This window comes from Stegodyphus dumicola, chromosome 11 (genome assembly GCF_044657685.1).
Source record: "Stegodyphus dumicola isolate Sdum_Otavi_A_Nest chromosome 11, ASM4465768v1".
NCBI classification, from domain to species: Eukaryota; Metazoa; Arthropoda; class Arachnida; order Araneae; family Eresidae; genus Stegodyphus; species Stegodyphus dumicola.
In genome coordinates, this window is record NC_140778.1 from 54,071,464 (window position 1) to 54,095,335 (window position 23,872).

The 23,872-nt window shown below is 33.5% G+C and overlaps 1 protein-coding gene across 1 annotated transcript in view; it reads right to left on the reverse strand.

Moving 5' to 3' along the window:
* Positions 1-23,872, reverse strand: part of LOC146993994 (uncharacterized) — a 67,658-nt gene that overhangs the window by 34,929 nt on the left and 8,857 nt on the right. Inside the window, exon 2 of the mRNA XM_085826445.1 lies at positions 11,295-11,426. Within this exon, the coding sequence (XP_085682571.1) occupies positions 11,295-11,426 (132 nt within the window). The remainder of the gene's footprint in view (positions 1-11,294; positions 11,427-23,872) is intronic.

A 23,872-nucleotide genomic window follows, 5' to 3' on the forward strand; every position in this document is an offset into this window, starting at 1 on the left:
CAGATTTGATTTAAATTAATAATAAAATAAGAATCATTATTTTGTAAATATATTTCTCTTTGACTCAAAAGTTTCTTCTTTATCATATTCGAAATGAACAATTAATTGTACATAACTAATATATTGTATTGATGAACCAGAGTTATATTTTACCTTACTGCATTATATTTCAAAGTGAATGTGTTTTATTGCATCTTTTAACAAAATCTTAAAAGCTTAAATGAGTGTTTCATTACAAAATTTGTACTTTCTAACTTCATTCTACTGAAACGAAAACATTCATAACTTATTACGAAGAAAAAGTATTACATATTATACTTTTTGATTAATTTTCATACCACAGTATTATCTTTGAAAATTTGTTTCCTAATCCACTGCTAATATATTACTAATTTTCGCTCTTTCAATACACTTCGTACGTGATAAAAAAACTCAGTTTAGAAACTTTTTTCCTTAAAGCCTTGTATTGCATTGCCGAACCGGGGGCCATGCTTTCATTTTTATTACATATCATGCGAATATTTAAAAAAAAGCATATTTTTTCCTTCTGTTAGCACAATTTTAACCAGCATTTTACTATTACAGAGACTTCTTTAGTAAAATTTCAAGGGTTAAATTGATCGTTTCATTATTAATTTTGAAGATTCTGGATATATCCTATTTAAGTTCATAACCGATTAGCAAAATAATTTATATATGTACTTTGTTGTCCTCTTGGTTAATTTTTAAAGCGTTTTTCTTAACTATAACACTTGATTTCTAGCGAAGTATCGAAATGATTATTTACTTTCCACTTTTTCAAAAGAATTTCGTAGACACATATGTTCAGTACAGAATATTTTCCTAACTTAAAAATATTATTACCAAAATAGAAAAATATGCAAAATTTTCCGAAAAATTTATATATTTGTTTTTTAAAACATGTACAGGAATACCCACATTTAATTACTTAATGTGTATTTTCCTATATCAGAACTAAAATTTGGAACGAAAAATTTTTAAATAATGTCATATTCCATAAAATTTATGTCTTTGTGATGTCATCGTCTTTTCTCAAACGTTTTGAGAGTAGTCGTTTAGACATTTCGAAACTGTTTTCTCTTTGCTATTGGAAACTATTTTATCTTTGCTGTTGGTATATGCCAATGAATTCTCGATACTTTTTTCTCTTGGTTTATCCTCAGCTTATGAGTTATTTAAATACTTAAAAATATATTTGTAGATCTTTTATGTTGACACTTGCGATAGATTTTTTTTGGACGTTTTTGGAAAATGTATTTTATTTACGTGAATGAAACTGATGTTTTCTTAAAATTTTATTATTCAGAGTGTTAGTCAATTACGATAGAATGCCGAATTTGTTCTCTTTATTCAACATTCATATGAACTACGGTATTCCAAATCCCTCACGCAAAATGTAATTTTTCTATCAGTAATAGGAAGACGAATGGAATAAATGCAGGTTTTGCAGACATAAGATAAAAAATCTGGAAGTAAAAGACATTCTCCAGATCTAAACAATTTAGTAGAATGTGCAAATATTCATCCTATTCGAAGCTTATTTTTTGAATTACATAGAATATAAAATGTAAATTTAATAAAAGGAGTTGTGGGCATTTGATCTTCGCTCTTACATAGAATTTACAATTCTACTTAGCTTTTGTAAGAGCAAAGATTAGGTGCTCACTTAGAGCTTCAGAAGACTGCCGGCGTGTTTCCTCCGCTGGAGCCACTTTTTACGAAAACCTGCTCTATGACTAATTTTGTATAATTACCATCCAGATTTTGAAGAATACTTGATCTTCATTATAACTCCTTTTATTAAATTTACATTTTATATTCTATGTAATTCAAAAAATAAGCTTCGAATAGGATGAATATTTGCACATTCTACTAAATTGTTTAGATCTGGAGAATGTCTTTTAGTTCCAGATCTTTTATCTTATGTCTGCAAAACCTGCATTTATTCCATTCGTCTTCCTATTACTGATAGAAAAATTACATTTTGCGTGAGGGATTTGGAATACCGTAGTTCATATGAATGTTGAATAAAGAGAACAAATTCGGCATTCTATCGTAATTGACTAACACTCTGAATAATAAAATTTTAAGAAAACATCAGTTTCATTCACGTAAATAAAATACATTTTCCAAAAACGTCCAAAAAAAATCTATCGCAAGTGTCAACATAAAAGATCTACAAATATATTTTTAAGTATTTAAATAACTCATAAGCTGAGGATAAACCAAGAGAAAAAAGTATCGAGAATTCATTGGCATATACCAACAGCAAAGATAAAATAGTTTCCAATAGCAAAGAGAAAACAGTTTCGAAATGTCTAAACGACTACTCTCAAAACGTTTGAGAAAAGACGATGACATCACAAAGACATAAATTTTATGGAATATGACATTATTTAAAAATTTTTCGTTCCAAATTTTAGTTCTGATATAGGAAAATACACATTAAGTAATTAAATGTGGGTATTCCTGTACATGTTTTAAAAAACAAATATATAAATTTTTCGGAAAATTTTGCATATTTTTCTATTTTGGTAATAATATTTTTAAGTTAGGAAAATATTCTGTACTGAACATATGTGTCTACGAAATTCTTTTGAAAAAGTGGAAAGTAAATAATCATTTCGATACTTCGCTAGAAATCAAGTGTTATAGTTAAAAAAAACGCTTTAAAAATTAACCAAGAGGACAACAAAGTACATATATAAATTATTTTGCTAATCGGTTATGAACTTAAATAGGATATATCCAGAATCTTCAAAATTAATAATGAAACGATCAATTTAACCCTTGAAATTTTACTAAAGAAGTCTCTGTAATAGTAAAATGCTGGTTAAAATTGTGCTAACAGAAGGAAAAAATATGCTTTTTTTTAAATATTCGCATGATATGTAATAAAAATGAAAGCATGGCCCCCGGTTCGGCAATGCAATACAAGGCTTTAAGGAAAAAAGTTTCTAAACTGAGTTTTTTTATCACGTACGAAGTGTATTGAAAGAGCGAAAATTAGTAATATATTAGCAGTGGATTAGGAAACAAATTTTCAAAGATAATACTGTGGTATGAAAATTAATCAAAAAGTATAATATGTAACACTTTTTCTTCGTAATAAGTTATGAATGTTTTCGTTTCAGTAGAATGAAGTTAGAAAGTACAAATTTTGTAATGAAACACTCATTTAAGCTTTTAAGATTTTGTTAAAAGATGCAATAAAACACATTCACTTTGAAATATAATGCAGTAAGGTAAAATATAACTCTGGTTCATCAATACAATATATTAGTTATGTACAATTAATTGTTCATTTCGAATATGATAAAGAAGAAACTTTTGAGTCAAAGAGAAATATATTTACAAAAAATTCATTCTTATTTTATTATTAATTTAAATCAAATCTGATGTTTCTTATGAAGATGAGGTATTTTCTTAGACATGTTTCTAAAGAAATTAGTATATAAACTTTTAAGAAAGAAATATATTTCACGAGAAAAACGTCTATGACAATGCAAGTCAGTCATCGTGGTGACTTAGAAAAAATATTCCAAGTCTGAATGAGCTGGGTTAAAAGTCTCTATTATCTACATACGAATACGTCAATGTCAGAGAAAATTAATCTATTTCCATAGAATACTAAGATAAAAATTACATTTCTTTTCTTAACTTCTGGTTTAGCGTGATAGTGAAGTTAAATCTTCCAAACGTGTAACAAAATTATTAAATCGAATGATATAACTATTTAGTAAAAATTTGTTCTCAAGACTTTACGAGGCACTGTAAACGATAAAAAAGGAAAATATTTCAAAATTCAATGATTTGCAGTGGCAGCAAGGTAAAAAATGGTAATATTCAAACTGTTCTAAAGGTTACCAATAGGGTGTTTCACAAAAACGGTTTATGAAAACACGAACGCATCACAGCCACCCACAAATAACTTGTGTCCAAACTGAAAATTCTACACTCAAAATTTTCTTTGAATTCAGGAAAAGAAACATTAGGGGTTTCGAAATGAAGGTACTCATGTAAACTTTCCGGAATGAAATGTACAGTATTTCAGGAAATATTCATTTAACTTCTAACTTGTTCGTAATTTTGTTAAATCATATGTAATGAGCGTATGTGAGACACGAAAATGCATTCGTATGCGAAAAAATAACAAACATTTAACTATCTGACAATGAATCAAATTTCATTTGAAATGTAATGGCATGAAAAGTAGTACAATATATCTGCATGGAAAATCTTGATGATAATTTCAGGTGTGTTTTTTTCGAATAAAAAAAATAGTTAAAGGCTCCTAGGTTAGTAATGAACTACTAAATTCGGTCAATTTTCATCCAAAACGCCGTAAGAAGTTCTCCGTACTGGTAAAATATTACTTAAATTCTCTAGCTTTGTGACTTCCCTCAGACATTGGCAAGACCAACGGCTGTCTGGTCAATAAAAGATAACTATGTGTTTAAAATGTTACTTCAAAGCTATAAAAGAAATAACAGTTGGGTAAAATTATGGAAATTTTCAAGAAACAAATGTTCTCTTATGTCCTTTTGGTATTATATTTATAAACGAAATGCAAAAATTTAGTAAATACGTAGATAAATCTCAGGAAAAAATGGTAAATTAACATGAAATGTTTACTTGTAGGGTGTATATTTATTTTAACTAACATTTATTTTAAGTCTAAACTATCTTTCCTGTCAAGCCTTACTTTTCCTTGGAATTGCCAATGCAAGAGTATGTAAATTCTAGTAGAACGCGCAAGAATTCAAAATGTCAGCGGAAGTAATCTGAGTTAAATAGAAGGGAAACGAGTTCGAAAGTGTGCTTTTCTTGCTTCACGAGCGTGGAGGTGGCTAGTTAGAAATTGAAGAACCACGCGTTTCGGCGGCGCCTCGGCAGATTGTTAATCTTTCAACGCAATATTCAGAAGTTTGCTGAATTATCAGCGTTATCTTAGAACGCGGTGAGAATAGTTACGTTTAGAGAGTCGTAGTTAGTCACTTGTTAGTATTCTTTTTTTTTTTTAGTTTCTTATTTTTATTTTACCGCCGGGTCGGCGTAGTTTCTGAGCGTCAAGAGCACGCATTTGTAATTTCTAAAGTTGAATAAAAAGGGATTTAAATCCTTCTCAAGACTTTGTCTACTTTCCAGTTCTTAGCAGTCACCACTATTGTTGCGTGCAGGTTGGAAGCGCGCAACATTACATACTTAAAGTCTATGTAAAGTTGGAAAACAGTGATCGTAATACATTTGAAAAATAGTTCATATACAGTGCATTAAAATTTTGCACCCGATCTATGAATTCATGAAAATCAGCCCAAAAAGTCATTTATCACGCTCGCTTGCTTGCAGTATATTCTCTTGTCGTTTTAATCTTTTTGCTTTTGAGTTGTATTATTTCTGAATCTGAAGCTTTAAAACACAAAATCACTCTGATTTATCAACTTGCGTCTAAATGTACAGTCAACCAAATGGAAGATTTTAGCATTAGTAAATGTACTACAGACAAAATAAAATTAAAAATTCTTCATTATTTTTCATGCTCTGTTCATGAAACTAGTCAAGATTCTTATTCCTCACTTATCACATTCGGAACACTTTCAGAAAAAATATTCGTTTCTTGTTCATGTTTTTGCATACTCAGATACTAATTTTGTTGGAAATATGGCATTTTCTTATTCCATTTTATATTTCACTATTAACGTCTGTCTTGGAAAATTGTTTTCCTTGGAAATGGCATACTTGTCCTATATATCTGCGACTGTTCTAATAAATTACATTACTAACAAGTGTGAATAAAATCCCTAGTTATACAGGAATTATCTTGAATGCTTCCTTAATCTGAAATGCAAAATGCATCCCATGTGCAAAAATAGAGCAAGTTTTTATCTTAAAAAGTTCTCCACGAATACATCTTTTTCTCGGTCCTTACATGCTTTTCTGTATTTATCACTCAAGTTCATTGTGTACCTCTCTTTCATCTAATTTGTGAAGTATTCCTGTTTGAATACTAACATTTGAATTTGTTTAACTGATTTTAAAGTACATGTATATTTTGGTTAATGCGTGGGGAAATGAGGAACTGTGGCACTGAGTGTTCTAAGCACTCCATACTGCATCTTTTCTTAAGATTACAGTCGGTTAAAAGAGAAATGCTTTTCGTAGTTTGTGAAATATATTTTATTTACTTATTATGTGTCATGCTCATGATAAATAAAAACATGTGCGCAGAATTGTATGACTCCAATGTTTAATTAAAATAATGCTTTTTTGAAAGTGTGGTCTTTCTTGTGACATATTAAAAAGCGTTAAAATTTTTAAAGTTGGTAATTATAGTAGATTATATGGAGTTTCTGTCATTATTACCTGTCATGTATAATTATTTGTGTGTAGGTTTATTTACTAACTATGAGAAGTTAAATATCAAATAAAGCTGTAAGAGTTAAGCAATGTCAGTTTGAAATTTCTATCTTAAAATTATTTGTGTTAGGTCTTTTATGTTAATTACTATGTTAGATCATTATTTGGAACTCTACTCAATATTTCGTGTAATGTATCATTACTATGTAGGAATCATTTGTCAGGTATGATAAATTAAATTTCGTTCTCAAAAGGCTGTAAGAGTTCAGTGCTAAATAAATTATTGACAATGTGAAATATGGGTATTTTTCAGTTAATTTACAATGAATACGTTAAAAATATTCCAAGTTAACAAATTTTTATATTCCAAGTTGAGAAAAAATCGATAAAGTTTCATCACCATGGCTGAATATTAATTCCATGTGCATTATAGACTTTAAATTCTCCTTCACAAATATGACTATAATTCAAATTTAAAATAATACGTTACAATGTGGATATTCTTCTCTGTACTTAAAATATAATTCAATCTTCTGTACCTTGTTAAGAGAGTTAGGCTGTGATAAGTTCAAATAGAGTAGTGTTTATAAAGTTCTGCGGTAAATGGTGGAATCATATTAAGAATCCGAGTGACGTTTTCACATGAAGGAAAAATCAAGGTTCAATGTATGTTTGGTGATTTAAGTAGGATGTGTGCAAGAAAATACAAGATATTTTCGTAAAATATTTCAAAGAGTTAGCAAAATTTGTGTTAGTAGTATAAATGAATCTTACTGAATAAAAGGGAGTGTTCTGAATATATATGTATAAATGTCTGTAGAGTAAAATAAGAAGAAATGAAGTACTATTGGTATGTATCTAAACTTAACTGGGTAGAAATGCTCCATGCATTGGTTTGAGTGGGCTTCATACCATGAAAATTTATTGCTCCTTGTAAGATTTGTTTTAAAGTTAGTAAGTCTTACAATAAAGAAACATGTGTAAGTCTGTGTTTATTATGGGAAAAAGGAATCAGAAATACAGCATGAATATGTTTTATAAGTTAAATATAAGGGTAAATGTGTAAATGGAAAGTGTAAAAATTACATTTGTCAGACATAGTTTGGTGAATCCTTTGAACAAAAGTAAGACGTGTAAAAGGGAATCAACAAAGTTTTGTATAGTTGGCCAAAAAAGTTAATACAGGCATTAATAGTTAGTACAATGCATTAGAAGGAAAAGTTCTGAGTATCTCCAACTTAGTAGTAAAAAAGTAGGAAATGTAGTATTCCAGTTAAACTATATAGAAAGAGCATTGTGTATATTGGCTTAATGTTACAGAAAATATTATCTAGTGAAGTTATATGCATGTAAATTCCAGCTTAAAATTTCAAAGACAGAGAAATGTAGGTAAGTTTACTTTTGGAGAAATGGAAATGTAACATCGTATTGTATTTAAAACAAGGGGGAAAAGTTAAGGGTAAAATAAAAATGTAACAAAAAAAAATTTTAAAGGAAAGGGGGGAAAATGAAATTTATTTTAGGAAGTAAAATGCATAAGGGAGAAAACAAAAAACTGCATTTGTGTAAACAAAAAACTCAAAAAAATTAAAATTATGAAACTAAATATTACTTTTGTAAAAAAATTAAGTTAAAAATGTAGTAACACCTTTTTTTTTAAAATAAAAAGCGGAAAGGAAAATTAAATTTGTAAAAATAAATATTACTTTTGTAAAACCAAAAAAAAAGTTTAAACAAAAAATTAAAATAAAGTAAAAATACAAAAAGGAATAAATTTTGGGGGAAAAAAAAAAACTTTTGCAAAATAAAAAAGTGAAAAGGAAAAATTCAATTCGTAAATAAAAATATTACTTTTGTAAAACCAAAAAAAAGTTTAAACAAAAAATTTAAATAAAGTAAAAATACAAAAAGGAATAAATTTTGGAAAAAAAAAAAAACTTTTGCAAAACAAAAAAGTGAAAAGGAAAAATTCAATTCGTAAATAAAAATATTACTTTTGTAAAACCAAAAAGAAAGTTAAACAAAAAATTTAAATAAAGTAAAGTAAAAATACAAAAAGGAAAAAATTTCGAAAAAAAAAAAAACTTTTGCAAGATAAAAAAGTGAAAAGGAAAATTCAATTCGTAAAAATAAATATTACTTTTGGAAAACCAAAAAGAAAGTTAAACAAAAAATTTAAATAAAGTAAAGTAAAAATACAAAAAGGAAAATATTTCGAAAAAAAAAAACTTTTGCAAGATAAAAAAGTGAAAAGGAAAATTCAATTCGTAAAAATATATATTACTTTTGTAAAACCAAAAAGAAAATTAAATATAAAAAAATAAACTTTGCAAGATAAAAAGTAAAAAGAAAATTTAAATTCACTTTTGTGGAAGTAAACGTCATTTTACGAAAGTTAAAAATAAAATTTATGTTTGGGAAAGGGAAAATAATGAAATAAAAAATTAATAAATTAATTAATAACTTAAAAAAAGTAAGAATGAGATGAAAAATGAAAACAATTAAAAATATTTCAATTATAAAAAGAAATTAAACTGTGGGGAAATCTTACATTTAAAACAGCAATGAATAAAGTAATGATTAAGAAGCGAAAAGAAATCCAGCCGTCGTGTAAATACAAATGTGTGACGCGGTTTTCATGTCAAAGCGCATGCTCAGACTTTCAGCCTTATGTCATCAATGGTGCAAAATGTCAAAGGGCCAAAGAGGGTTTCAAATAACAAGTCTGATAAGAGGACCGGGTAGCCGAGCGGTAAAACGCTAGACTCCCATTCCAGAGATAACGAGTTCGAATCTCAGCCGTGGAGTTACTTTTAAAATTCAGGGAAAATAATATTAATTTCCACAAAAATTCATTAAAAGTAATTAATTAAATAATGACGTACTAAATAATTAAGATACTTATTAAAAAGAGTAAATAAAAAAATTAATGACATACAAAATAGTATTAATATTAATCAAATATCAAACTAATATTAATCACGTGTCAAATAATTAAAAATAATAAATTAAAAGAGATGTCATTCCAAACACGTTCAAGAGTTCGTTGCAACAAAACCTAAAAATATATATTCGATGCCACAAAAAATAAAAACTTTGAAAAGATCGTTGCCACACCATAAAAACGAAACTTTGACGATGTCATTCCAACGCGGGAAGGAATCCAAGATGGCGCTGGTATCGTCACTTTCGGTTGTTACGTAATCCAAGATGGCGGAGGCCACGCCCCCTATAGCCTCGGGCGTAGCACGGTTACTACTTACTACTTACACTCATGTCCATAAATTAAGGATAATGCAAAATCAGGCAAAGGAAGAGTTAGAAGCAAAACAGATTTGACTTATTTGTAAAGCTTATTTATTAAACAAAAGGTAAAGAGCAAAAAAAGATGCTATATGTTTGACATTATTAAAAAAATTAGCGATTTTTTCTCTCTGGAGCAAATTACAAAAAAAAAAAAAACTATTTACAAAAAAAACAATATTACATGGTTGGTATGATTGTTAATACATTGTATGTCTCCCAGACGATGCAATACAGTCCGTACAACGCCTAGGCATGCTGAGGATCAAATTATCGATCTGATCTTGGGGGATATTACACCACTCAAAAAGCAATGCTCTCCGAAGTTCCGGTGGACTTGTAGGAGGAGGTTGAAGGGCTGCAACTCGTCGGCCAAGTATGTCCCACACGTGCTCTACTGGATTCAAGTCCGGTGAGAATGCTGGCCAGTCCATACGCGTGATATCCTCCGATTGAAGGCATTCGCTTACGATGTTTGCACGGTGAGGACGGGCGTTGTCATCCATAAACACAAATTGTGCGCCTATGGCGCCCTGAAACAAACGTACATGTTGTTCCAGAATGATGTCCCGATAGATTTGGCTGGTCATGGTTCCAATTTGAACATGCAGATTAGTTCTGGAACCCAGAATAATTCCACCCCAAACGAGCACTCCTGCACTACCGTAACGGTGTCGTTCAATGATGTTTTCTGGGTGGTAACGAGTACCTGGAGCTCTCCATATGAAAGTCCGGCGAGAATCAAACTGCAAGCTAAACCTGGACTCGTCGGAAAACATCACACAAGCCCACTGTTGCGGTGTCCACAATGCGTGCTCTCTACTCCAGGCTAACCGCAGGCGACAGTGAGTTGCAATAAGTGGAACGCATCTGACAGGTCTACGAGCATATAGACCAATCTGCCCTAAGCGTCTGTACACGGTCTGCCTTTAAATTGTCGTACCAGTGGCTGAAGAGAGCTGACGAGACAGGTCTGAGGCTGTGCTCCGTCAGTTTCTTTTGGCAGTAACTGCCAAATACCGGTCCTCATTCGGCGTTGTAAATCTGAGACGACCTCTGCTGTAACGTCTACTCACATTACCATCATCTTGGAATCGTTGCCAAAGCTTGGAGATGACACTCTGGGCAATTTCAAGTTCGTCTGATACTTCCAGTTGGGTACGCCCACATTCCAGACGGCCGATAATTCTACCACGTAAGAAATCATCCAAATGCGTCCTTTGTGTCATAACTATTCGGTTATTTCACTGAAATGCTTATAAAGCGCCTGTGAACAATTTTGCTTCTTTGCCTGTATTCCTTATATCACTCTCGTCATTGTGACGTACCATCGGTGTCATCTGGTTACTTCCTGAAATTTGCATATGATTCTTAAAGATGTGTGTAGTGATTTTACAGATGGTATATTTACTTTGGAGTTCGATTTCCGCGTGACTCCGAATTATCCTTAATTTATAGACATGAGTGTAGATAGAAGCGTAGGTATTGCTTAATGTTGATGAAAACAGACACATTTTAGCTGCTAAGGGGATACATAATATGAAAAATAAATGTCGCGATCAGATAAAGTACATTAAATTAGCATATTTTAATACATAGACAAATTTCATTACCTTCTCCCTGAAATGCTGCACAGGGCTCGGAAATTTCGAAATAACCGCTCCAGCTCATTGTCGGCTGCCAGAGATGGTACGCCCTTACAAGGTTATCATGGTCAGTAAATGATGGTGGATGGAAAATGAAACCTTTGTTAAAAAATAAAGAATTAAAAATCTACGATACAATAAAATTTTATAAGTATAGCGGTCAGTGATGCTGGTAGCTATATGGATTAGCCAGGTTTCGAATCTCGGAGAAATTTTTTATGTTCATGTTTAGAGGAAAATATCCCAGAGGAAGATTCTCCTTCAAAACTAGGAAGGAGCTTCGCAAAGTGAAAAACGTCTATGTGAAAAAGGAAAGGTTCCGTAGACGTAATGTAAACCAGTTTGCTATCACGCCGCCGAAAAGCGGAGGGAAATTTCTCTAACGGAATCGGCGACGGAACTTGGCGAGAATTTCCCCCTCCGCGATTTGTACAGGAAATTGAGGAACACGCGTGTTAAGAAGAAACGTTCTTTGACAAAAACTTTTGCGATAATTTAAACTCGGCTTTTCGTACTTTTTTTGCTCAAAATAACTAATCTATTAATTAATTTACTTGCGCGAAAAAAAGTTTTCGTTTCCTTTAAAGTTTAAAGAAAAATAGAACAAGATTTGTTTTATGAACTCTGGATAAACGTGACCTTTGAACTTCAACACCCGCTTCGAGCTTTGGTGACAGATATTTGGCGCATGAGTAGCTGTTTCCCTCTACGTTGAAAAGGAGCCACTCCTGTTGAGCAGAAGTTTTCCTTCTTAATATTACATATTATTTGGCAAAGGTGCTCAAGACCTGTGGCAACGAGATTCAGTCAAAGAATATTTATTGTTAAGAAGAAAACTTCGCAGCAGCAGGAGTGGCTCCCTTCGAACGAAAGAGGAAACAGCTGCATCTGTAGCCAAAAAGCGCCAAAGCTCGAAGCTGATGTCGAAGTTCGAACAGGTTGAACGGTCACTTTTATCAAGAATTTAAAGCTGTGTGACTTGATTCCCCCCCCCCATATTGACGGATATAAAATCAGACATCAAACTGCGACATGGATAATGCAAGTTCAACAGCCAGTGAAAGTGAAATTTCACCTAATTTTCTTATTCATCTTAACCCGTGTTCCTCAATTTCTTGTACACCTCGCGGAGGACGAAAATCTCGACCAGGTCCGTTACATCACAAAGGGGAAAATTCTCGCCAACAGGCTCCGTCGCCAAATCCCTTGGTGAATTTTTCCTCTTCTTTCTAGCGGCGTAGAAGACAAACTGGTTTACATTACGTCTATGGAGCCTTTCCTTCTTTACATAGACGTTTCTTTGACTCAGTCATGCGCTTCTTGCCACGATGAGATTCCTTTTAGACAACAGAGATCAGTCACACAATTATGGTTGCAGTGAAATGCTCTTCCGATTGCTGAGCTTTCACTTAGATTTACAATGCATAAAAAATTTACATTATTACCATACATAATACCAAATACGTTATTTACAATACACGAAAAACTATCTTCATTACATTACTTGCGTTAATTAATGCACCCGGTCTTAGAACTTTCTAAGCATTTGTATATTATTCCTAAAAACATAACAAACTTAAAAAATTCTACTCAGAGGCTGTTCCTCTGAACTTATGGATTCGCAGTCGGTTTGCCCAAAGGGATTGTTTCGTTCAAATTTCTTACCCTTCGTTATCTGCCAACCTTTCCTCAATTTCCTCACTGATCACTTAATCTCAGCCCCGCGTACCAGATGGTGGGTAAACTGGAATATTATTCGTCTCTATTAACTATTTTATTGTTTATTTAATTTGTCTAACTCCCATCTCTATTTTCAAATCACTAATTTTATATTGATATCAACAATTGTAAGTATACTACCATGTATACCAGATGAGCGGGCTGCGGCCAAAGCAAAATTTATGACTTCTATGTACACCTGAAAAAACATTTATAAAAAAACATTTCGGTATGTAAAAAACAGGTTATTCTTTCCAAACAACTGCCAATTGGTAAATATTTTTTTTGTTGCCAAAGCAGGGGAAAAAATCAACTTTTGACACATCAGATTAATATATATACGTATGACGCTGTTATGTATTAATTGCTTTTATTTTCAAGCTTACGTTTTGCTTACTAATTCAGTTTTGATCAGTAATTGAAGTTCTTTTTTTTTTTTTTTTTTTTTTTTTTTTTTTTTTTTTTTTTTCTTTAGTTGTTTAAAGTTGGTTTAAGTTTAAACTGTAACTTTTGTAAACTTTAAATTTTGGTTTGGTTGCTTTAAAAGTTTTCTTAAATTGAAGTTATTTAGCTTTTTTAATTTGAGTTTAGGGACTTAAGTTTACTTGGTTTTTATACTCTTTTGTTTTTGACCCTTAAGGTTGTTTAACTTTTAACTTTAATTATTTTAAAGTTTTTTTGTTGCACTTTTGGTGTGTTAATTTTTTTTAACTTAAGGCAACTTAATTTTTACCCCTCTTTCTATTAAAGTTGTCGAATACATGTATTCTGACTGGTAGTAAGGTAAATCAATAGTAATTGAAAATCAATCTGGATAATGAGTGTGTATACTCAAAATGCTACTGAAGAAACAAATTATATTGTGCTGACATTTTTTAATGAATTTAATTGTATGTAATAGTTTAAGTTTTAATGTCCTAAATTCATAACTATTCATTGGTTCTGAAATTCTCATCCCAACCGTCGGCTTGGAATTCATTCTCAGAATCCCTTATCAGAGGTTTACTGCACCCCGAAATTCTTTCGCCCAAGCGTTCGAACACATGTCGGATGACGTATTGGATGTTTGCACCATCTGGAAACGGGACCTCGGTTTCAGTGACATCTCTAACAGGGAAAGGTTCTACAGCGAGTTATTGAGGAGGGGAAAAAGTCATTGGATAGGAAGCTCTACGTGGTCGAGTTGCGCCTCGAGCGAGGCTAGTGCCCCCCTCCTTTTTTTCGTCTGTGATGTTATCTTTTGTTGATTTTATTTATTTCGCTAACTACTTTCTTTTCTTTCCAACAGATATGCTGCAAGCCTTGTAAAGATGTCTGAGAATTAGCTATATATCTATTTTCAAGATTTTGTGTGAATAGTTACGTTTTACTCCCTTAAGGTTGTGGGGCTCCGTGTGACCATGTTTTTTTAAAGGTATGTTTTATATTTTTGTGTTCTTTAATTGTTAACCAGCCACCTATTAATAATTGTAGTGGAAATAGTGAGTATCATGACTCTATCAGAAATGTAACCAAATATCCTTTTCACCAAAAATAAACGTTAGTTCTATTTTACTTATCTTGTTTGTAATTATTTTAATTAATTCTTTTACATTGGACCTTAGTCATAGAATGGGTTACTTGCAAATGATTTTTTTTCACAACGCAAATATTTATTGTCGGATTATAATGATGTATGTTCACTTTTGAGTATTCTTGCTGGAAAATGTTTCTTTCTTTTTTTTTTTTTTTTTCGTTTTTATGTTGCACCTATTCACACATTTACCTACTACAATATAGGTATTAACTTGATTATTCAATCACTCAGAAATGATGTTTGTAATGAAGTAACATTTGTAATATCTTAGAATATGGTGTTCTTAATTGTTCAGTTTTTTAATTACATAACAATGTCATGATTTGAATTTAGTCTAATATAACAACTTATTCTTAATATCAATAACAGAATTAACGTCGCAATAATATACTGTGTCAATTATCCTAACCTGAAACAGAAAAGTGGCCAACAGCAGCTATTTATTTAAAATGCTGTCATTAATAAAAAATTTTCCACATACGGTGACATCACATGCTTTCTTCAACGTTAGAATATGACCTTATATAATAATACCGTATACGCTCGTGTTACGTCCGCGCTCACGTAATGCCCGCACCCTACCTTTACAGATAAAATTTATGTACAAAAAGTGACCCGCACAATGTTCGCACCCCAAAAAACTACAGAATTTCTTACTTTAAGATGTATTTTTTAACATCGCCTTTTCCCATTTAATCAATAACATTACTCAATAAACAACTTTAACTAAATAATATGCATTTGTTTTGTCTTTGGTTGGCGCCAGGAGGGAAAGCAGAGACTTTCCTTGCATCCTGGTGCAGCTGTTATTCAGTCATAACATCGGCGCCAGCCATCCACTCGGCAGAGGAGACAATAAATGAAGGCCGTCCAGACAGGTTTTCACCACACTGGCTTCCAGGAAATACTGTTTTGTAATGAAATTACTTTCCCATCCTTCCTCCTTGGAGCATTCGCAAATTTCAAGCTTTCTCATTTCTTTCATAGTATCATTTGGAATTCGTGGTAGTTAGCAAGTAGCGTGCTCGAAATGGGAAAATACAGTAGCTATACAGTGGCGTTTAAACTGAAATTCGTAGAATTTTCGTAGGGAAATGGAAAAAGCGCAGCAGCAAGAGTATATAAGGTGGACGAAAAGCAAGAGTATATAAGGTGTCCACGCAATTGGAGCAATCAACGTGATCATTTGGCGGGAATAACAAAACAAGACGTGCGTTTTGTGGTTCGAAACAAGACGTTTGTTCTTTCATGAAGTCTTGAACAGGCAAGATAAAGTTGACCGTGTCCAAATAAATAATAACGTTTCCAAACTTAGAATAAAACGCAGTTGCGTATAATCGTGATATGCGAGCTCAAGGGAACGCAGTAACACGGGAAATGTGCCAAATAAGAACGCTTGCTGAGGCACGAGAAGACATTCCTAGATCACAATTCAAGGCAAGTGAAGGCTGATTGCGGCGAATGATGAAACAAAATAGATTTTTATCAGTGCTTCAGAACAGATTTTTTTTTAAAAAATAATGTGTGGAAGATTTAAAATAACCAATGTTTATTTAATTTGTGTAAAAGTAAATATTAAAACCGCAAGTTTTTGTTAATTTGTGTCTCTATATTGTGCTCCTGTGCGAACTAAAACGCGCGGAGTGTTAATAACGTAAACGGGGTAATTTATAGTATATATGTGGAGGGCAAAAAGTGAGTTTGTAAATTTTAGGTAACTGTTAAACAATTTTAAATTTGATACTTTTATTACTTGTGCCATTTTCTGCCACTTGGAATTTAACTTGGCTGATTAAAATGAAATTTACACCCAAAATTACTCACGAGAAAAAGCGCAACGTTTGAATAACCCGTGTAATGTCGACACCTGCATTTTAGTGATGTAATTTTTGCAAAAAAAGTGCAGACATTACGTGAGCGTATACGGATATTTTGAAAATACTTATATGATGTAACTAGAAAGCCCGGCGGTCATACGAAATGGCCGCTGTTCTAGATATTATAAATTGTAATTAAAATTATTTGTGCCAAGGTGCCTGCTAATTCAAACTGAATTACCCAGGGCAGGCGGCGAAGACGCCCCTTTGCTTACTGCCCAACGGGGTTTCCCCCTTCTACTTGCTTAAAGTAGAGTGCAATGAAAGAAACCACTGGCGGTACATTTCTTAAGAGCCACCGCTAGCTCAATAAATAAAGGTGATTTAAATAATAAAATGTTAATTCACATGTCAAAGATCTCTTTGTACACAACATTTTTTGTGTAGATCTTTCCATCATTTTTAAGCTCGCCTTGCACAGGACCATCCATTATTTTTTAATTTTACGTCCGTTCTTTCACGAACTCTTGAATAGGCAAGATAAAGTTGACCGTGTCCAAATGCAGGCTAAGGTAAAAAAATGCGAACACGCTTAAGCATTTGGTTCTGAGACTTACAGATGGTCATAGCAAAGGCCAGTTTTACAGGAAATTGTCTACGTCTCAATTGAAACTGCAACCCTGTGCCGCGGCAACTTCACCCCATTGGCTAGTACAGTTACGCAAGCAACCAATAAACTATCGGCGACAAGTAGACACTTAAGCCGCATATAATAAAGATATTTAATTATTTCATTTTATTTGTTTTTTCATCGTTGCCGGTTGCATATTTCCGAATTCTATTATATATAGATGTTGAATTTATTTAATAAATGTTAAATGCACGTGCTCTTGTATTTTTAATTTTTCCAGCTTAGCTTTCTTATAATATTCGTCACGCGCTGCACTGCACGGGGAATAAAAGAATTTACAGTTACGCAAGCAACCAATAAACTATCGGCTACAAACATTTAAGCCGCATGTATATATAAGATACTAATTTATTTCATAATACCTTAAAGCGGGTTTAAATACGTATGTAGTAATCAAATAATTCAAAAGTTTAGATTATCGCTCATGCTTATTTAGTAATAATTATGTGTAAGTACATAATTAAACTTTATTATTAAAAAATGAAGAATCTGAATGTATTGTTACGAATTTTGTACATATAGGGATATTTTTAGTGAAATTGCTGTATTTTTCTGTAAACTACAACATGAAAATCTGGAGGGAGAATTCTCTGCCGGATAAATAAGAATACAGGGGAAAGTCTATTTCACATAAAGGACTATCTCTCTAAATCGGTGAGGATCGTCAAGCTTCCGACGATTTTGGCGACTAATGCTTTTGCCATATTTGGCGAGAAATCGCAAAAAGTCGCCAAATTTCGCGACCGCTTGGCAACATTTTGATCCGGTCCCTTATCTCCGACCGAGTCTTTCCCGTAGCACCTCTCACCTACTTCATAACGTGTCACGGCCCATTTCCAAGCTATTATAATCGCCACGGCACCTCAATACCGATATCTGTGTCTGTGGATCAGAAGGGTCACCAGACCATTACGTATTTGAATGTCTTTTGACGGCTGCACACCATCTCCCGCTACCTACAGATAATAGGAACGCCTATCACCGGTTCCTTATAACGCATAAAAAAGCGGTTAATTCAATCTCCAGCATCATGAATACCATCTCGGTATTGGGCACAGACCTTTGCCTACCGTGCTAAAATGACGCTCTGGTGTACTGACGATAAGCTCTAAGACTAGTCCAATGGAATTTACAATATCTGGGCTTCACCACAACTGTGTGTTTAAGCTCCCGTGCCCACCAATCTAAAGTGGCAATACTAACAATTCGCAAGTACATGACATCTCCTTAGTGAGATGTGTTATGCCTCCTTAATGATATGTGTGTAATCCTTTCAACAGCATGTGAACAGGCATCTTCTTATGCAGTGTTAGTGAACGCTTGTGTGTCTCACGGTGCACTCATTGCTGGGGCACTGCAAAATAATTAGTGCTACAACATCCTCGTGCCTTTTTATCAGTGTTTTTTTATCTATTTTCTTAGCGACGCTACAATAATCAACGTCTTAGAAATATAACTGCACTCTTCTGCACACACGAGCATTTACAAACTCATCGTTCATTATTCAAGATGTACCTGTATTTATATACAACAGAACTGCCTTACACTGACCTTGTGCTCCAGCTTTAATGTGACTTCATGTACTCCATTTGTCTTTTTGTGCCTTAAGTGACTATGTGTATGTACCTGTTTTTGGTGCTCTCTGTTTATGCATTTTACGCATTGTGCTTTGTGTATTGTTGCCTATGTGTTTTTATGTCTTTTTTATGCGTACGTCTTCTTATCCAAGTATTTTTAGTTTAACTACCTACTATCTGTAACACCACAGCTTGCCTCTTCAATCTGTAATACAATCCTACTAATGCCCTTGTAAGGCTATGTACTTCCCTTTGACAACCTCAATAATCTCCTGGTGCAGTCTCGTGTGGCTCCAGGAAGCTTTTCCCGTAGTTAGAAGAGGGCATGGAACGCATGCCTGCTTACGTATATTAGACACCAGGCGTTCCAGTCCTACGTAACCTACCTACCTATCTCCGTAATAGGTATTGTAATTGAATAAATGTAATTGGTTAATGTATTAGCTGTAATCGTATTTAGCCCTTACATACCTTCCAGCAATTTCGAGAAGCAAAGAAAAGTGCTAGAAATACCTTGGCCCCCGGAGAAAAACTATATGAGGCTATCTCCGCCTCAGTTGTTGTGGTTGGTAGTTCACCTTGATTATTGAGATATCTCTGAGTTAACTCCTCTCTTTAGATGCGCTTTGAGCTGCATTCTGCTTAACGTTCATAGTAGTTTCAAGTGTAACTACTGATTGTTTTGTGATATTGCGAAGAGCTACATCGCTAACATATCAAAAGACTTTTAGATATTTTGCCACTCGGGTTTGTGAGGTCAAGCCTTGGAGTGTTCTCTCAACAAACCCAGCTTTTGTTTCTGACCATCCGCGAACAGTTGCGGTTGCGACTATTGACGGGACATGACTGTCTACAGAATCATTTATTTCGCATTGGACTAGCTGATTCGCTGTTGTGTGTTTTATGTAATAGTGGACGGCCAATGACGGCGAAACATTTGGACAATTGGGAAACACTGACAAATTTTTCTTGTAGATTTCAGCGCTATTGGCAAGCAAGGAGTTCAATGGCCTAACGGCCAATGTAACTGCCATTTGACAAATAAATAAACAAATATTGTGAAGAGTCGTAAGACCATTTTTGTGGAAAAGTTCCAGATCCTTAAAGTGTTTCTTTTAACAAAATAATTTTTAGCAACCTTTCATCGGATCCCTATGCATTCAGCCTATTACAAACCCGTACGCAAGCTACAGTATGAATGCATATATGCATAAATGTTCGTCTTTCCCATTGTGGAAAAAACAGTCTCATTGCAAAGCCTAGAGCCATCAGATGTGCGGAGATATTAGGTTATTTTAAGCAGAAGACGTGAAAAATGCTCAATGTCGTCGCCGAAACTAGACCCTCGGACCTCTAGAATACGTGCCGAGTATGCAGGCCATTACACCACAAAGGCATGCTAAGAAGGCGTGAGAAATACCTTATATACTCCCCCTTTTAAAGGGCGACTGAGCATTAAGGGACACAATCACCAAATCCTGGTGATGGAGAATCATCATCCACCTCCATTTTAGTATGGGGGCTACTGTAGTGACATTAGGTTATTTCGAAGCAGAAGACATGAAAAATGAGCAATGTTGTCGCCGGAACTCGAACCTCCAACCTCTCGAATACGCGCCGAGCATGTTGCCATAACACCACGAAGGTATGTTAAGAAAGCGTGATAAATACCTTATAGATGTTGAACACACGTGCACCTAGAAGCCTAATTTTTTTTTTTTTTTTTTTTTTTTTTTTTTTTTTTTTTTTTTTTTTTAATGTATTATTAGAGGGAGGTCGAATTTTCGATTTGGAGTAAATGTTTTTTGCGAAAGAACACTGCCACGGAACTTGCAGAGAATGAATATTATGTATTTCTTATTTGACTAAGTGATTTAATGCTATAATTATACTAAATTTATATTCGAGTCAAAATTTATATTCGAGTTGAACTATTCATTGATTATGCGCTATTCATCTGTTACATTAATTTAAATTTGTTCTACTTATCTGCGGACTGTGATATCACCCTCGACAAAGCAAAGAAAATGCAGCTCATGAGATGACGGATGGCCATTTTTACTTCCTTGTACGAAGTAAAAAGGAAGTGTTGTAATCGCGAAAAATTTCCGGCATCATATTTCAACCAAAATATCCATTTGGACCGCTATCGAATGCAATTTAACGATGTTTTTGAGTGACATCTGACATCTGTACGTAAGGTCACCCCCGGGGGTCGACGTAGAGAATTCTGCGAAGCTACTGGCTAGGATCTGTACCTAGGTAGTCTCGGCCACGGTGGTATAAAATTTATGAATTCGGTGGTTCTGAACGCCCTGGGAAAGGTCACTTATTGGCCGGCCTCGGGGTCTGGCATGTTCTAAGCGGTTGGATCCGTAGCCGGAGGAGGTTTGCTGGGTAACGGCTTTCTGCAACGGGCTCGCCCATGCGACTGGCATATAGTAATTGACGACCAGTGCTGCCTGGTGTCGTATCCAGTTGGTGCGCTGCTTCTATGGAAGGGTAATAGTGGAGGTTGAACTTAAACGAAGTACCCAAAGGGAGAGTAGACCCGTAATGTACTTTATTGTTTACAGGGCGGGGCAGCCAAGATGTACGTAATGACAGAATGAAGGACTCTTTCTCCAATCAAAAAAATTATAAACTAATTTTAAATGAATTCTGAAGAGATATTGTGTGGCGTCTGTACGTATGTATGTATGTATCTCGCATAACTGTAAAACGAGTAGCCTCAGAACGTTGAAATTTGTATAAAGGACTGCTATAACATGTAGATCTGCACCTCCCATTTTGGTTGCAATCGGGCACACGAAAAGTATTTATCCACTCTGTTACTCGGCTCAGTGAGCTCAGTTTCTTTATTCTTATATATTTGTAAATTGTGCATTTTTTGCTTTAAAAATGATTGGATTATGCTGTTCTGGTTGAGATTTTTATGCCTTTAGTTAACCTGCATACAATAATTGTGGAATTATCAACAATTTGAAAGTTTTTTAAGTGCGGCTAAGCCTAATTTTTTTTACGTTAGCAGCCATATTTGTTTACACTTGAAACTTAGCAGAATAGTGGATTTGTTCCCAAATCTAGGGAAAATAAGCTTCGCAATAGCAAAGTAACGTCTTCTTTTACGATTGCGAATTAAATTATGCTTAATTCATCCTGGAATTATCATTTAAGTTGTAAGCTTGTTTTTGCGTACAAACTGTAATTTTAATTGTGAGTTTTTTAATTGTTTTAACTGTACTTGGTGTTTTATGTTTTTGTACATTATATGTTTCTTTCAATTTTTAATGAAAATATTTTAAATTTTTATGTATTTTTTCTTGCCGCGAAGTGAGAACTGAATTAATTAGTAGCGTATGCACATTAGGTAAGTGGCGCTGAATCGTCTGAGAAAACTGTTTTTTTATTATTATTATTGGTTTAATTCCTTTTATATATCGCTTTAAATTAATTACAGTATTTGAATCGAACATGTGGTAATTAAGACACAATAACAAAAATTCTTAAAGTTCAGTTAAAAAATTCTCATCTCAACAGACTAAAAGACACACTCTTGTTTTAGGAGATTATAAAAATTCTGTTGTCATTTCCTTCGTTCCATCAATTAGCTATAAATTTGCACACATTTTGCAGAAATTTAACTTTCGTGTCGTTTATTCTCCCATCAAAAAAATTCCGAGTTCCATACTCAAGGACCCCATTCCGGATATGAATTCCTGGGGTATTTATAGGATTCCTTGCCAGTGTGGTTTAATTTACATTGGCCAAACTAAGACAGCCTTAAAATTTCGCGTCAAGGAACATGAGGCATATGTTAGAAAAAAGGAAGCACAGAAGTCTCTGTTGCCCAACATTGTTGGTCCGAAAATCACACTTTCAATTTTTCTGCTGCCAAAATTATTCAAAAAAATCTTCCATTGGAGAACTGGATTTTCTAGAGGCATTTCACATTCAAAAAAATCTCTCTGTTCTAGTTAACGATCCTAATTCCAATCCATCTTTGCCTTCGGCCTTTAAAGAAACTATGTTTTAGTTCTGGTTTCATCAAGAGATGGCGCCACTAGCTTATCTTCTCTCCAGCCTTTCTTATCTTATTTAATCATTATATCCTATCTCGTTCATTTGCGCTTTTGCAGCTGAGGATGGTGGCTGAGTAAAACCATCGAAACTAGTCCTGTGAAAATTTGTAAATATAACGCTGATTTTTGTTGTTTGATTTCTAAATGTGGTAATTCTTCAAATGATATAATTTTTGTGCATTTTGAATTATAAAATGAATGAAATGTAACGCTGTTAAGTGGACCTAGCGCCGAAGTGTACCTATGGTAAATAAATATAGTGAACTTTAAAGAGTGAATTTATTCTGTTGTGGTTTACGCGCTATCGACGAAGTAGATTTAATTCAAAATTCGTTAACTGTTAATTCAATATGCTTAAATGAAATGCAGAAAAATTGCGTATAATTTAATATTCCATACAAGAAAGTCATGTGTTGTACACAACAGATTTTTTTATACTTGAGTTTTAATAATATCTTATAAGGTATTCTCCCACTTTCCTAGTGTGCCTTCGTGGTGTAGTGGTCAGCACACTGAGCTGGTATTTCAGAGGTCCGTGTTTCGATTCCCGGCGAAGGACGATTGCTCATTTTTCATCTCTTTGGCTTCCAAAAATCGTAATGTCTCTACAATCTAATTGGTGTAATTTATACAGCTGATGCATATGGTGTAAAAAATATTTAATTGGTACATACTTGATTGGCTTTCCTTATAAAAACTCAGGACGTATATAAAAATGTATTTATGAAGATTTAGACAGTATAAAAATTTAAAATTTTGCACAAAGTTAGAGAAAATGCTCTATGGATATAAAAGGTTCCCTCGTATAAAGAATGTTTCTAGTTGCCATTTTTAGTGTTTGAAAATTCATAGCTCCTTCATATTTAATAATATGGGAAGAGAACTCAATTATAGTTGTTTTCTTCCCTTTCTAGGCGTTTTTACTGCAATATGGTTTAATCGAGTAATCATGAACACTTTTAGCATGTCTCATCAAAAATGTTTAAAACACAAAATTCTGTTTTTTGATAACTGTTAAGTGAGGGATCAAAATTATTCTAAGATAAATGCCGGACTTTAACCAGCGAATGATAATGTCGTATA